The following is a 14,159-nucleotide window of genomic DNA, read 5'->3' as shown; positions in this document are numbered from 1 at the left end:
TATCCCCCCTTAATGAAGAGGACATGCTGAAGCTAGCAGTATTACCCTGGCGTGTGGATCTTGCTGTATCTACCTGCTGAGAGTCTGAACCCTGGCACTAGTGCATTGCAGCATCTGGATCCTGTGTTCCAGAAACTGGGAATTCACAACTGTATACATAAAGAGTCACTCAATTTTGTACTATTGAGCTATTTTGTTTGTTTACTCCTGTGATGACCCTCACTGTATGTGTCATTTATCCCTTTTATTGTGTTCTATTGTAGTATCACCATGTAAAGAAAATAAATCAGGGAGTCAGTATTTATCATGTCAAAGTAGCTGAATACTTCAATCTACCTTTAGATGGAGTTACAGACTAAAGTTTAAAGGGATACTGTGTGGTTAAAACAAGTTTTTACATGTGTTACATCTTTAGCTTATTAAAACAAAACTTTTAAAAATTAAATGGGCTTTTCATCACTCATTCCTAGTTTACATTTTCCTCTTCACTAATCTTGGATAATGGGGATGGGGAGCAGATGATTAGAACCACTTCTGCTTCTCAAGCCTTAGCAAAATATTGCCATTTTAGAATTGCTAGAAAATGTTAAAATCCTAAATTAAAAAAAACTTTTCATTAAAATTTAAGAACAAAGTTTCATTAGAATTTTTTAAAACAAAGTAAGCCTAGATTGCCAAACAACATCCCCTTAACCTAGGAGAAGCGCTGTTCTTGCTCTCTCAGCTGCTGCATGCCGGATGGCTGTGAACATGCAGCGCCTTGCAAGGTCCACATGCAGGCCAACCATAACTGCAGGCTGCACTCAGGAAGCACAGGAACTATTCCAGAGAAGCATACTGCCCTAAAGAGGAGGTGGACGACCTATGGACACCCTGCAGCTACACATCACCACTTGGAGCAGGCCTGACACAGCAGGGGTGGGAAGTTGCTCCTGTTGAAGTGGTATAGAAGTAGATATTCTCCTCCTGAATTATAGGGGGAAATCCTGTCTCTGTGAGGCTTCCTCCCCAAGCTCCACACAGAAATGGTGCAACTCTGCACCATCCCTTGCTACGAGCAGTGCCTGGGCTCAGCTGTGGCACTCAAAGAAGGTTAACACAATTATTGGGAAGGACAAATTGTCTGCCCCACTTAACCAAGCTGGGAACCCCAACAGTCCCTTCCCCCATTTATTTTGTTCTCTCAAAGTTTTACTTAGCCTTTCAAGGCAAGGTTAGTGTGAAGATGGTGATGGGGAAGCGAACTGTTGGATTCCAGAGGACAATGCTGACCTTTATTTTAAAAATATTTTTAAACTAAAATTTCAAAACAAGAAGTCATTTTGAATAAAAAAAATCAAAGTACTTCATTCCAAAAACGAAAAAAATTGGGACAAAAGTGTCAAACAATCCGTTGAAACCCAGGGGAAGTTTTGGTTTTGACAAATGAGCATTTTCCAACAACAAAAATTGTTTAAAAAGTTCCTGACCAGCTCTATTATTGACTCTGAGCAAGATGGGCAATTTGTACTTGAGTGGTCATTTTTCCTCTTCATCAAAGAAGTCAGTGGGGGACAATTTCTCTTCTTCTTCATGGATACATGCAGATCCCATAGGGTACTATCTTGTCACACCTTCTGGTCTAATGCATCTTAGAGCTTGGATGTAATCTCCACTGCCCAGTGTAGTGCGTATTGTATTACTGATGTATTTAATGTTGGTGCATCAATGCAGGTTCCAAGGCAATAGATTCTATAAAAAGTTAATCATGTACATGTTTGGAAACTGGCTAGTATAATACAGCTTTGGACCATGATAAGAACATACATATAACATTACTGGTGCAGCATCTTAAGACAGTACAAGTTTATTCACACCATAAAAAGCAAAATAAAGAAATCATTGCTCTGGCAAGAATTAGTGCTTTGGAGTTTTTTGGTTAGGAAAGATTTGCTTGAGGGAAGCAGACGGAATAGTCAAGTGAGCCACCCAAATTTTTTAAGCGTGTAAAATGAGCTTAGAACAGCCAAGTCTTACCAAAGACAAGAATCAAACAGGACTGAGTCAACTGAGCCAAGAGCCAGAGTGGATCATCACTGCATCCTTCTCTCTCCATCCCTATTGCACATTCTACCTTTGGAACAGGATAAGGACACAAGTTACAGTACATCAACTAGTACATTAGAAAATCAATATTCAAGGTAAGAAGCAGATTAAGAAAACTGGATCTAAATCTGCAGAAGGATCAATGTTCTGTGGCTTGTAAGAGAGGAATTCTTCACTGTCTCAGTGTCATTTGTCAGGGTCAGACAATATATACAGGGATTAGGGAATATGAGTTTGTTTGGGGAGAATAACTGTATAGAGGATATGTTCTTTGGTCCTAGAGAGGTGGCTACATCAAGAGGAATAAGAGATAGCCAATCATCAAGCAAAGCAATCTTACAGGAGAATCCAGAGAAGCCCTTGGAACAATTAATATACACTAGAAAACAATTATGGTAGAGTTGTTTTGTACCATTTTAAAATAATGTGTAGAGTTTGGGGTATTTTTTTTAAACAATAGCAGTATTTTTAGAATGGTTTATTATAACTGGAGGCAGATATAAATAATTCAGATGGGAGAACATACATGGGCTGGAATGAGAGGGGACGTAACAAGGTCAATGAAAGGGAGAGAAGGGTGGTTTGGAATGAGCATTCTTAACCAACATACAGTACAGAATAAAGATGTAGTGCTGAAAGATCATTAACATCCTTCATTCACACAGCATTCTAATGCACAGAATTATGTAGAATCATCACAGAACAGGGTACATACTGTATCTCAAAGTGCTGAAAGCTCTGGAGTGATGGCTTCACAAACAATAGACAATACATGCTCAGGTATGTACTCCAGACAGTCACCCAGTGACATGCAGCGTACCTACCAGGTGATGTACTGTGGAGGGGACAAAGAATTGGGAATTCTAAGGTTACCTCCTATTTTAAATCATCCCTCTGATCAGACCACTTAAGATGACAGATCTAAACTCCATTTTTATCTATGGAGTGGAAATGTATTATGGGAATGCTAGTACCAACTGTACAAATAACTTCCCCTTCTAGATTATTTAAACAATAGTTTCCAAGCCTTTTGTAAAGTAATATTTTTCATCTTCAGTTTTTCAACTCTCGCATGTTGTCTTCTACAGTTGCAACTGAGCACGTGTGTATGTGTTACAAGAGCCATGATATTTGTGCTACTGCCACCAGCCATCTCTTTACTGCCTTTCCCCATCCTCGGCTATAAGACAAGCAAGCAGGTAGAACCAAGCTACCATGGTTGTAAAATCCTGCTCTGATACCATGAATGGCTGATGGATTTTTGTAACAAGTAGTAACTACTCAACTCAGTACCTACCACACACAATTCAGTTCTTTAGAGTGTTATACAACAATTCTAGCCTAGTGAGATGCTGTTGGTATTAATGTATTTCAAAACATAAAATGAGATTAACTGACTTCCCAAGACCACAGAGCAAGCCAATGACAGAGCTGGATTAGAACTCAACAGCTCCTGCCTCCCAGTCCCATATTCAGACTAAACCATGCAGCCTCCCCAGCTCTGCTCATTTATGAATGGAGCACAGGCACATTGCTACTATGGGTTGAGTCAGACACTTTCACATTAACAACATGGCACGTCATTAAGGTGGACACGACATGGTTATGAGCCAGGCAATAGATGAAGGCTAAAGGTCATGGACAATAAACGAAGGCTAAGTGTCAACTAGGAGATCAAGTTGTGGTATACATACATTTAAAAAGATCAAAATGAACTATATTCATTTTATGAAAATTGATGAATCTCTCCAAGACTGATTAGAAAAGTGACAGTAACCTGGAGTCCAGAGAGGTTATCTGGTCCTCCAGGAATATCCCAACTATTCTTGAAAGGGTAGATTGAGGATAACCTTGAGCAAGTCTCTGTTTATCATGACCAAAGTTTTTCTTTCCATAAAAATTCCAGCATGAGGACCCCACTCAAGTCCGTGCTTTTGAGACCAGATAATAGAGGATGAAAAAGACAACCACCAGTCCAGCAGCAATGTAACAAAGCAGTTTGCGATTATCCCTTCCCGAGCGTGTCATGGTGGAGAAACGCTTCACACTCCCCGTCAGCAGGCCTGTCACACTCATGAAATCTGAGTCCTGAGGGAGACAGAAAGGTGAAATGGAGAAATTATAAAACAAATGGGGCTTTCCCTAGAGAGTGCTACTTTTTTAAGCAGAACCATTTCAGTCACTAGCTGCCCGGGGAACTGACTAACTCTAAAGTCTAGAATAAATAAATAAATAAATAAATAAAGGGAAAAGCAAAATACAAGCAGCAATCCGTCTTTAAGAAATCACTGTCTGCTACTCTCACACTCAGGCTCCAGAGACAGAATATTACCTTCAGTTCATTCAATGCAGTTAGATATTTGAAGGGCAAGTAAAGTTCTATTAAATGCAATGTACACCCCCAAAATATAACAACAACCTATGTCAATGCAACTTTAGGTATTTTAATTGCACACAAATCAGAAAATGCAGAATTAAGGGTCCTCAGAGCAACCTTAGTTTTGTCCTAGTCTACATATGCATTACAACAGGGTCCTCAATTCTGTCATACAAAAACAACAAGGAGTCTGGTGGCACCTTAAAGGCTAAGAGATTTATTTGGGCATAAGCTTTCGTGGGTAAAGCCTCACTTCTTCAGATGCATAGAGTGAAAGTTACAGATGCAGGCATTATATACTGACACATGGAGAGAAGGGAGTTACTTCGCAAGTGGAGAACCAGTGTTGCCAGGGCCAATTCAATCAGGGTGGATATAGTCCACTCCCAATAATAGATGAGGAGGTGTCAATTCCAGGAGAGGAAAAGCTGCTTCTGTAATGAGCCAGCCACTCCCAGTCCCTATTCAAGCCCAGATCAATGGTGTTAAATTTGCAAATGAATTTTAGTTCTGCTGTTTCTCTTTGAAGTCTGTTTCTGAAGTGTTTTTGTTCAATGATAGTGACTTTTAAATCTGTAATAGAATGACCAGGGAGATTGAAGTGTTCACTTACTGACTTTTGTATGTTACCATTCCTGATGTCCGATTTGTGTCCATTTATTCTTTTGCGGAGGGACTGTCCGGTTTGGCCAATATACATGGCAGAGGGGCATTGCTGGCACATAATGGCATATATAACATTAGTAGATGTGCAGGTGAATTAGCCCTTGATGGTGTGGCTGATACGGTTGGGTCCTCTGATGGTGTCGCCAGAGTAGATATGGGGACAGAGTAGGCAACGAGGTTTGCTACAGGGATTGGTTCCTGGGTTGGTGTTTCTGTGGTGTGGTGTATAGTTGCTGTTGAGTATTTGCTTCAGGTTGGGGGGTTGTCTGTAAGCGAGGACTGGCCTGTCTCCCAAGGTCTGTGAGAGTGAGGGATCATTTTCCAGGATAGGTTGTAGATCGTGGATAATGCGCTGCAGAGGTTTTAGCTGGGGGCTGTACGTGATGGTCAGTGGTGTTCTGTTATTGTCCTTGTTGGACCTGTCCTGTAGTAGGTGATTTCCGGGTACCCGTCTTGCTCTGTCAATCTGTTTCCTCACTTCCCCAGGTGGGTATTGTAGTTTTAAGAATGCTTGATAAAGATCTTGTAGGTGTTTGTCTCTGTCTGAGGGGTTGGAGCAAATTCGGTTGTATATTAGGGCTTGGCTATAGACAATGGATCGTGTGATGTGTCTTGGATGGAAGCTGGAGCCATGTAGGTACGTATAGCGGTCAGTAGGTTTCTGGTATAGGGTGGTGTTTATGTGACCATCACTTATTTGCACTGTAGTTTCCAGGAAATGGATCTCTTGTCTGGACTGGTCCAGGCTGAGGTTGATGGTGGAGTGGAAATTGTTGAAGTCCAGGTGGAATTCTTCAAGGGCCTCCTTTCCGTGGGTCCATATGATGAAGATGTCATCAATGTAGCGCAAGTAGAGGAGGGGCACTAGGGGACGAGAGCTGAAAAAGCGTTGTTCTAAGTCAGCCATAAAAATGTTAGCATACTGTGGGGCCATGCGGGTACCCATAGCAGTGCCACTGACTTGAAGGGGTAAGTTGTCCCCAAATCTAAAGTGGTTGTGGGTGAGGACAAAGTCACAAAGCTCAGCCACCAGGCGTGCTGTGGCCTCATCAGGGATACTGTTCCTGACAGCTTGTACTCCATCCTCATGTGGAATATTGGTGTAAAGTGCTTCTACATCCATGGTGGCCGGGATGGTGTTTTCAGGAAGAACACCAATGCATTGTAGTTTTCTCAGGAAGACGGTGGTGTCTCTAAGATAGCTGGGAGTGCTGGTAGCATAGGGTCTGAGGAGAGAGTCCAAATAGCCAGATAATCCTGCTGTAAGAGTGCCAATGCCTGAGATGATGGGGCGTCCAGGGTTTCCGGGTTTATGGATCTTGGGTGGCAGATAGAATACCCCTGGTCAGGGTTCTGGGGGGGTGGTGTCCATGTAGATTTGTTCCCGTACTGTTGCTGGGAATTTCTTGAGCAGATGGTGTAGTTTCTTTTGGTATTCCTCAGTGGGATCAGAGGATAGTGGCCTGTAGAATGTGGTCTTGGAGAGTTGCCTGGCAGCCTCCTGTTCATAATCCGACCCGTTCATTATGACTACAGCACCTCCTTTGTCAGCCCCTTTGATGATAATGTCAGACTTGTTTCTGAGGCTGTGGATGGCATTGCGTTCTGTACGGCTGAGGTTATGGGACAAGTGATGTTGTTTGTCCAAAATTTCAGCCTGTGCACGTCTGCGGAAGCACTCTATGTAGAGGTCCAGTCTGTCATTTCGACCATCAGGAGGAGTCCACGCAGAGTTCTTCCTCTTGTAGCGTTGGTAGGAGGGTTCCTGTGGGTCAGTGCACTGTTCAGAGGTGCGTTGAAAATATTCCTTGAGTCGGAGACGACGAAAGTAGGCTTCCAGATCACCGCAGAACTGTATTGTGTTTGTGGGGATAGTGGGACAGAAAGAGAGTCCCCGACATAGGACAGACTCTTCTGCTGGGCTAAGTGTGTGGTTGGAAAGATTGACAATGTTGTTAGATGAGTTGAGGGTACCACCGTTGTAGCCCCCTGTGGCAGGTAGGAGTTTAGATAGCTTACTGTCCTTTTTCCTCTGTAGAGAAGTGAAGTGTGCATTGTAAATGGCTTGTCTCATTTTTGTAAAGTCCAGCCACGTGGACTTGTGTGGAAGGTTGGTATTGTATGAGAGTCTCCAGTTTTGAGAGCTCATTCTTGATCTTCTCCTGTCTGCTGTACAGGATGCTCATCAAGTGGTTCCTCAGTTTCTTTATGGTGAGAGACTGTGCCACACACTCAGTCAGTGTAGTATGTTGACTGCAATGGATTTTTTATCTTCAGTCCATTTGGTATGATGTTCATCTGTTTGCATTTGAAGTGAGGTTTTTTACCCATGAAAGCTTATGCCCAAATAAATCTGTTAGTCTTTAAGGTGCCACCAGACTCCTTGTTGTTTTTGTAGATACAGACTAACATGGCTACCCCCTGATACTTGAATTATGTCATACAACACACCATATACAGTAAAGCTAGTAATACAGAATGCTACTTATCTATCTTTAAGGGCTTGTCTATACATGGAGTTATTCCTGATTCCAGGTGTGGAAACTTATTCTGGAATCAGACTTCCCATACATGCAGTTAATCGGGGATAACTCCATGCATAGACAAGCCCAAAGGTTTAGAAAAAGGTGCAGTTTCTTTCCATTACATTATAATGGTATTTGCAGATTAGAACACCATATTGCTCAGTGCTGTGTCATCAGATAATGAAAGACCCTAGTGTAATGCAAATTCTCTCCTCTCAAGCCCCCCTTTTCCTCTCCCATCTTTTGTTTCTGTCTTCTCACACAATTATCATTGTCAGCAGTTCCTTTTCCTTACCCAAATCTACTGTTGTTCACTCTAATTAAAGCTTCTCCTAACCTCCAACCTTTCCTTTCTCAAAGTGCTTGGAGAAAAGGCTATTTTCTCAGTCACCTCTCAGAGAACCATATTCTTGAAGTCCGGCAGTCTGAAGTGCGACTCTGGATATAGCACAGAATGTATTTTCCCTTGATTAGTTCAATGACTGTCTCCTTTCTCATGATAGCTACTTCTTTTTTCCTCTTCACCTTTGACTTCAATGCAGACTTTGGACCATTCTTTCCTGTTACGCTACTTCCATAGATGTGTAGGCATCTCCAGTTCCCTTGTTTACCCAACTGCTGTTCGTCACTAGTAGTGGTTTCTCTTCTGCATCAAGAACCCTCATAGATAGAACTTAACAGGGCTCAGTTATTGGCCATATGCTGTCTTCCATCTCCTTTCTCCCTCTCCATTATGATCTTATCGCTCCCATTTTTATCCTTTGCTATAGTTTTTCAGCCACACTCAAATGAACATGTTATCCAATAACTTTAATGCTGCATCCTTCCCTCCAGTCTTCCTTATTTACACGTAATTTGTGGCTTCTGCTCCAGTTTCCTCCAAGACATTTATTTGAAATGCTTCTCTTAGGTAAAAGCACAAATTCATCTCCTGAACATACCTTGTTGATTTAAGAGTCAGATGAAGGCCTTTTGCCCATAATCTTGCTGCTAACCTTCACCATCAACCTCCATTCTCCTCTCCTTCCCAATTCTGACTTTGTATGTGAATGTATGGATCTCACCCCTGTTGAAGACTTCATATAGATCTTCATCCCATCTTGCTTTCAATCCTGCAGTTACCTTCTCTATGGCCTCCATGTCGCAGCTTCTCCAGACTCCAACATGTGCAGAAAAGCCACTGCCTGATCTCGCTCATGAAGTAACAGCATGACCACCTCAGTCCCATCCTCAAACATCTGCATTGGATTCCCTTCCTTTCAGAATTCTTCCAAAAACCTCAGTGGGTAAGCTCTATGTTACAGATCTTCTCTCTCTATTGCTACCATACAATTTGTACAGCAATTTAAGACTGCAATAGGGGGTGAAGTTAAGCTTGTTAAATAAAGGGGAAATAAATTGGACATTAAAAATATGGAGGTTAGAAATTAAGGTCTTTTCCCCTAGAATGATAAATTAGGGCATCTGCTAGCCCACACATTGCACAGCAATTTCAGCTTTTTCCTGAAGTTCCTGGATCTTCCATCAGCAGCCAGAGTTTAAAATACCTAACCAGATTTTATTTTATAAATTATATTTGTTTTTCACAATACCTGTGAAAGTTAAGGTGGTAAGTAGAAGGAATAAGATACTTAATGACATGAGTAGATATGCATTTGCACAGAGTCCCAGCCTCTGCACTTCCAAAAAGAGTAGTGAATACAAAGTCCTGATTAATTTTATGGGTTTCAGAGATTATGGGAAGTAATCCTGACATATTTATAAACAATTCCAAAGTTACAAACAAAAATGTCCAAGAAAGGCCTATAACTGAATATTAGCTTTAGAGGTAGAGGTCTTAATTCCAATAAATAGATAATCTCCATCTGTATTTCTAAAATACACCATTTTATTCCAATGGTTTCTGTTACTAGTTGCTAGCTGTGTTAGTCTGATCAGACGCAATGATATTAGCAGCTGGTATGCATCTGTTGGACTATGTACCAAAAGGCCCACACAAAATAGCTTCACATTTATCACCCAGCATTTGAGACATTGCCAAACCCAATTGCTAGAATTTAATTTGGTGCTGTTTATTGGGCTGCTATGAAACTCAAACAACGAGGACAACTCTTGAGATTCAGCACAGAAGTTTTCACTCCTTATGGACTTCTATCAGTTTCTTACCGTGCCATCCAGATAGCGGTTTTGATCCTCAGCATCTTTGTCAATATCCAGTGCCAGCTACTCAAGACAGAGGAAAGCAAGTGTCAGCGTGTCCAAGTGAAATGATCAACTCCTAACATACTAAAAGCTGTTGAAATTCCAAGCACACAAACAAGAGTGGCCCACCACTCCTACCACCTTCCACACATACACACAATGTGTTTGTACAGTCCAATGAAAAAAATTGCATGTCTATTACACAGCGATAGTTGCAGTAGAAATTCCTGAGATCTCCAGCATCAGAAATTCTGCCCTACAACCAACCACAGACAGAAACTTTTGTATATGAAGTCACCATGCAAATACTGGAAAAGTGAAAATGGAAAACAGACTCCAGTATTCTGCTAACACTGTGGTCTCTGCATTAAGAAGTGTACGTAAATCAAGGTTTTTCAAGCCAATGGAACTGATTTAGTCTCAGGAATATTATCCTGAGGGAACACTGCACACACACACCTTTTTCATGAGTATTTTTAATATGGTTTTATTGAGACCTTCCAAAGACGGCACCCTTAACAATATATCTTTGCATATCTTGACCTCACACCCCATTCACTTACCAAACCGAATTCCGTCTCTGGATGCCACTAAAACCAGACAATTTTGTACCCTGTAACATAGTTAAATTCCAAACAAGGGATGAGGATTTCAATAAAATTCCCCAGGACATTCCAATAGCAAAAGTTAGCTACCTGACCAGTAACAGACAGTGATGTACTTAAAAGCTTCTCAAAAGCTGAATAAATAAGACAGCCCCATGTAACCTACTATGTACTCTCAACATCCATGTAAAACAGTAAAGAAAATGTATGATGTGAAGTTAGCAACTAACCGATTTCAGCCTGGTGACCTTGGTGGCTAGATTGTCCGCCATACGCTTATTCTCCACATCTAGCATATCGTCCACAGCATTTGGACTCTGACCTGAAAAAGTCCTATTGGTTATGATACAACAAGTGGCAATGTATTTTACTGGTTAAAATTGAGGAATGGAGTCATGATTTCTGATTTCTATTTTCAGTTCTACCACAGACTTGCTTTGACACCTTGGGCAAGTCACTTAACTTTTCTATGCCTCCATTTGCAGAGTCGTAAAATGGGGATAATAATGCTTACCTACTTTATGTGGGTATTGTAAAGATCAATGCCTGTGAAGAACTTTGAGATCCTTTGATGAAAAGGTACTACAGAATTGCAAAACATTACTACTAAAACCTTATGGAGCTTGCAAGAGTCATTTACAAGGAACTACGGAAAAAACACCACACCATTGCTTTTGGGAAAATGCCTTCTTTTTAAGGCTGCTTTTCAGACAAATGCTAAATGGAAGGTTATGCAACTATGAGCAATAATATTTCAGGAAACTGTTTCTCTCAGCCCTGAACTACTGTGCCAGGTATCATTGGTCTGAAATGAATAGCAAATTCATCAGGCATTTGACAAAGACATTTTCTACATCTGAGTCTCTGCTCTAAAAAAATTCCTAATTCTGCCCTTAGCTGCACAGGTGCATATTTTGGAAAAGCTTGGGCTAGAGAGTGTGTTTGTGTATATATGCAATAATAAATAATAATAGTTTGTTCTTCTGTAACAATTTCCATATGAGGATGTCTAAGCCAGATAGTCGTGCCAACTTAAGTAAGGAGTGTTACTTAAATGGAGGAACCACTGCTGAAATCTTGGGATGGCAGGGAAGCCTGTAGTTCATAATGAGCATGCACACACAAGTCCAAAACATCCCTCACCAGTCCTCAGTCCATTACTGATCGGCCGCACTTCTGCAGCAGCTCTACCACCGCTGTTTCTTTGGCGGCAAGTCCTTCCCTCTGAGAGGGACTGAGGGACCTATCGCCGAAGAGCCGGACGTGCCGCCCCTTTCCGTTGGCCGCCCCAAGCACCTGCTTGCTGCATTGGTACCTGGAGCCTGCCCTGGAAGCAAGCAGAGTGACGCCACGCTTGGCAGACCCCCTGAAGCCTGCTCACGGCCCCCACTGATCTAGAAGAGACAGCCCTATTGGAGCATCCTCCATGGCAGTGGTTGCCGGAGGAAGGGAAGTGGAGGAGTAACCCATTTCCTAGAATGTTAACTTTAAATTTGTTTTACGAAATTACTATTTAGAAAACCCCACATGCGCAAGATACTTAAACAAGAAACCAAAGTGACTGCCTGATCGTACTGTCGTATCCTTTGATCCCCTCCCTAACTTCAAAACTACCAGCAAACCAAGCCAACCCCATCCACACCTATTTTGTACTGATATGCCCCTTGCTGCCCCACAGACCCACATCTAACCAACTACCCACCCCAAATCTTACCAACATGGGCTGCATTGTCCTCCCACCCCAATATCTTACTGACAGGTCCCTCCCCACACCAGAGCCACCCCAAACCCACCCTCCACCGCATGCCTTACTGCCACAGTGCCAGGGGCCTCATTGTCCCCCCAGTCTCCTCCAAACCCCAGCAACCCCCAGCCACTGCCAGGCCCCCCACCCCACTGCCAGGCCCCGCTCCCCACTTCACTCCCAGACCCCTACCGATAGCCAGGCCCCGCCGTTCCCTCTCCCCAGGCGGGCGCCCGGGCCCGGACAGATAGCGGCGGCCCCGAGCTCGGGACTGGACTGGGCTGGGCTGGGCCGGGCCGGGCCCGGGGCTCCCGCTGGCCCGGGGGAGGAGGCAGCGCACGAAGCCCGGCCCTGTCTCACCTCGACCCCAGTCCGCCATGACCGCGTCCTGTCTCGGTACCTCCGTATCCGGCTTCGGCCGCTGGCAGGCGGCTCCGGTTGGCGGGGGCGGGGCGCTACGGTGACTCCGCCTCCCGGGGCGGGGCCTCCCCTGCCACCGAGCCCGGGCTGCTGTGCGGGGGAGGAGACACCGGTCCCGGAGCGCCCCGCCCAGCAGCCTCCCCTCCCCTCTCCTCTGACCGGATAACTGGGCCCCTCTGTCCGGCCAGTTCCGATCCAGTCCCCCGGTGTCCCTCGGCTGGCCGGGCAGGGAGACCAGGCTTGCCTATGCCGAGCAGGGTACGGGGTCGTGCCCCACCGTCTGGAGACCCATGGGCAAGAGGGTGGCTGCGCCCCTTCTGTCTGATGGCTGAACGCTAGTTGTGTTAGACCCATTGCAATGGGGCCCCACATCGGTCTGCGTGTTGATATAAGTCTACATCAGCACTATACCTGTGTGATGTGTAAAAAGAACAGGAGTATGGATACAGACTAACACGGCTGCTACTCTGAAATGTGTGATGTGTGGGTCCCTGTAGGGCTGTAACCCACCCTGCTCTCTCACCCTTTCGAGTCAGTCAAGCTTAGGGTTACCAGTTTTGGTGCCAGGTGTTCCTGGAGGTTTCATCCCATAACATGATAAGCTTTAATTAAAGATTAATCTTTTTCTCCTGGAGACTCCAGGACAATCGTGGAGAGATTCCAACATCCTGATTGGCTGCTCACCCTTGCTTAGGGTTTGCAGATTAGACAGTGCCACACCTGGTGGTAGGCCTCAGTGCTGCAAACTATCCCCCCAGGGTTCAGTTTTTAAACCTGAGTGATAGTACTGCAATGCTGTTTGGTATGGGCTTGTTGTAACGTGAAACATAGGAATATTTACATTTTAAAAAAATAAGCTTTGAGTGGAATAGAAAACATGTTTATAGTTTATTTTAATTAACAAAGTCTAACATCCTGGCCTAAACTTCCCGTGTCTCCTTCTCACACTGACAAAATGTTATGTATTTATCTCTGAGCCTGCAATTTGATTCGTGTGAGCAGACGCCTGCACAGAGCCCCCGAGAGGTGCAAGGTTCCAGCGATGGGGAACAGCTGGTAGGATCTAGGCTTTAGAGAGCTCCATCAGCGGGACCACTCAGGGAGGAACTCTCTGCGTGGCAGTAAGTATTTACACCATTGGGACACCGAGAATGAACAAATAGGGAGATGGAAGAGATAAGAAAAACGGCGACTGAGCAGTGATATTTAGCACATGCCTTGTTTGTTCCATAATGTTTGCTATTTTATATTTTATAGCTTTAAATATTACATTAAAAAAAACCAATAGGAGAAAAACATAGAGAGAGAACAGGTTTGCCCAGCCCTGCTTGATTATTTTACGTTAGGAATTTGTTTTTCATCTGACTCTCAGTCTCAAACACAATGGGAGAGGAGAGGATTTTTCATTGTTTGTCATTAATCCTACCAGAAAAAGGTGTTCAGCATCCATTGTTTAACATTCTTATGGCGGATCCCTGGAAGTTAACTCTGCCCCTCCCCCGATTCCAAACCTCCAGTAATGCAGCTTTTCTTTG

At 43.5% G+C, this 14,159-nt stretch overlaps 1 protein-coding gene across 4 annotated transcripts; it reads right to left on the bottom strand.

The window, feature by feature from the left end:
* Positions 1–1,830: 1,830 nt before the first annotated feature.
* BET1L (Bet1 golgi vesicular membrane trafficking protein like) lies at positions 1,831–14,071 on the bottom strand. 4 transcript variants are annotated; one of them, XM_034770521.1, is made up of 4 exons: positions 14,051–14,071; positions 10,691–10,782; positions 9,820–9,876; positions 1,831–4,173 (listed from the first exon to the last, which is right to left on the bottom strand). In XM_034770521.1, the coding sequence occupies exons 2-4, from the start codon at positions 10,754–10,756 to the stop codon at positions 4,006–4,008; spliced, it is 291 nt and encodes a 96-aa protein (XP_034626412.1). In that variant the 5' UTR covers positions 10,757–10,782; positions 14,051–14,071; the 3' UTR covers positions 1,831–4,005. The 4 variants fall into 4 exon arrangements, with proteins under 4 accessions (XP_034626412.1, XP_034626410.1, XP_034626411.1 ...); XM_034770519.1 differs by lacking the exon at positions 14,051–14,071 and adding an exon at positions 12,565–12,679; XM_034770520.1 differs by lacking the exon at positions 14,051–14,071 and adding an exon at positions 11,604–11,705.
* Positions 14,072–14,159: the final 88 nt, after the last annotated feature.

Source organism: Trachemys scripta, chromosome 4, assembly GCF_013100865.1.
Source record: "Trachemys scripta elegans isolate TJP31775 chromosome 4, CAS_Tse_1.0, whole genome shotgun sequence".
Lineage (NCBI taxonomy): Eukaryota > Metazoa > Chordata > Testudines > Emydidae > Trachemys > Trachemys scripta.
The sequence above is the reverse complement of the archived record's forward strand: the minus strand, read 5'-3'. Positions and strand labels throughout refer to the sequence as shown.

What these genes read in the sequence shown, in the direction of transcription:
- BET1L (XM_034770519.1), bottom strand. An exon ending in AGGTCACCAGGCTGAAATCG is followed by an intron (nt 9,877 to 10,690) that starts GTTAGTTGCTAA and finishes TGTCTTGAGTAG; the next exon opens with CTGGCACTGGATATTGACAA. An exon ending in ACCGCTATCTGGATGGCACG is followed by an intron (nt 4,174 to 9,819) that starts GTAAGAAACTGA and finishes TGTCTCCCTCAG; the next exon opens with GACTCAGATTTCATGAGTGT.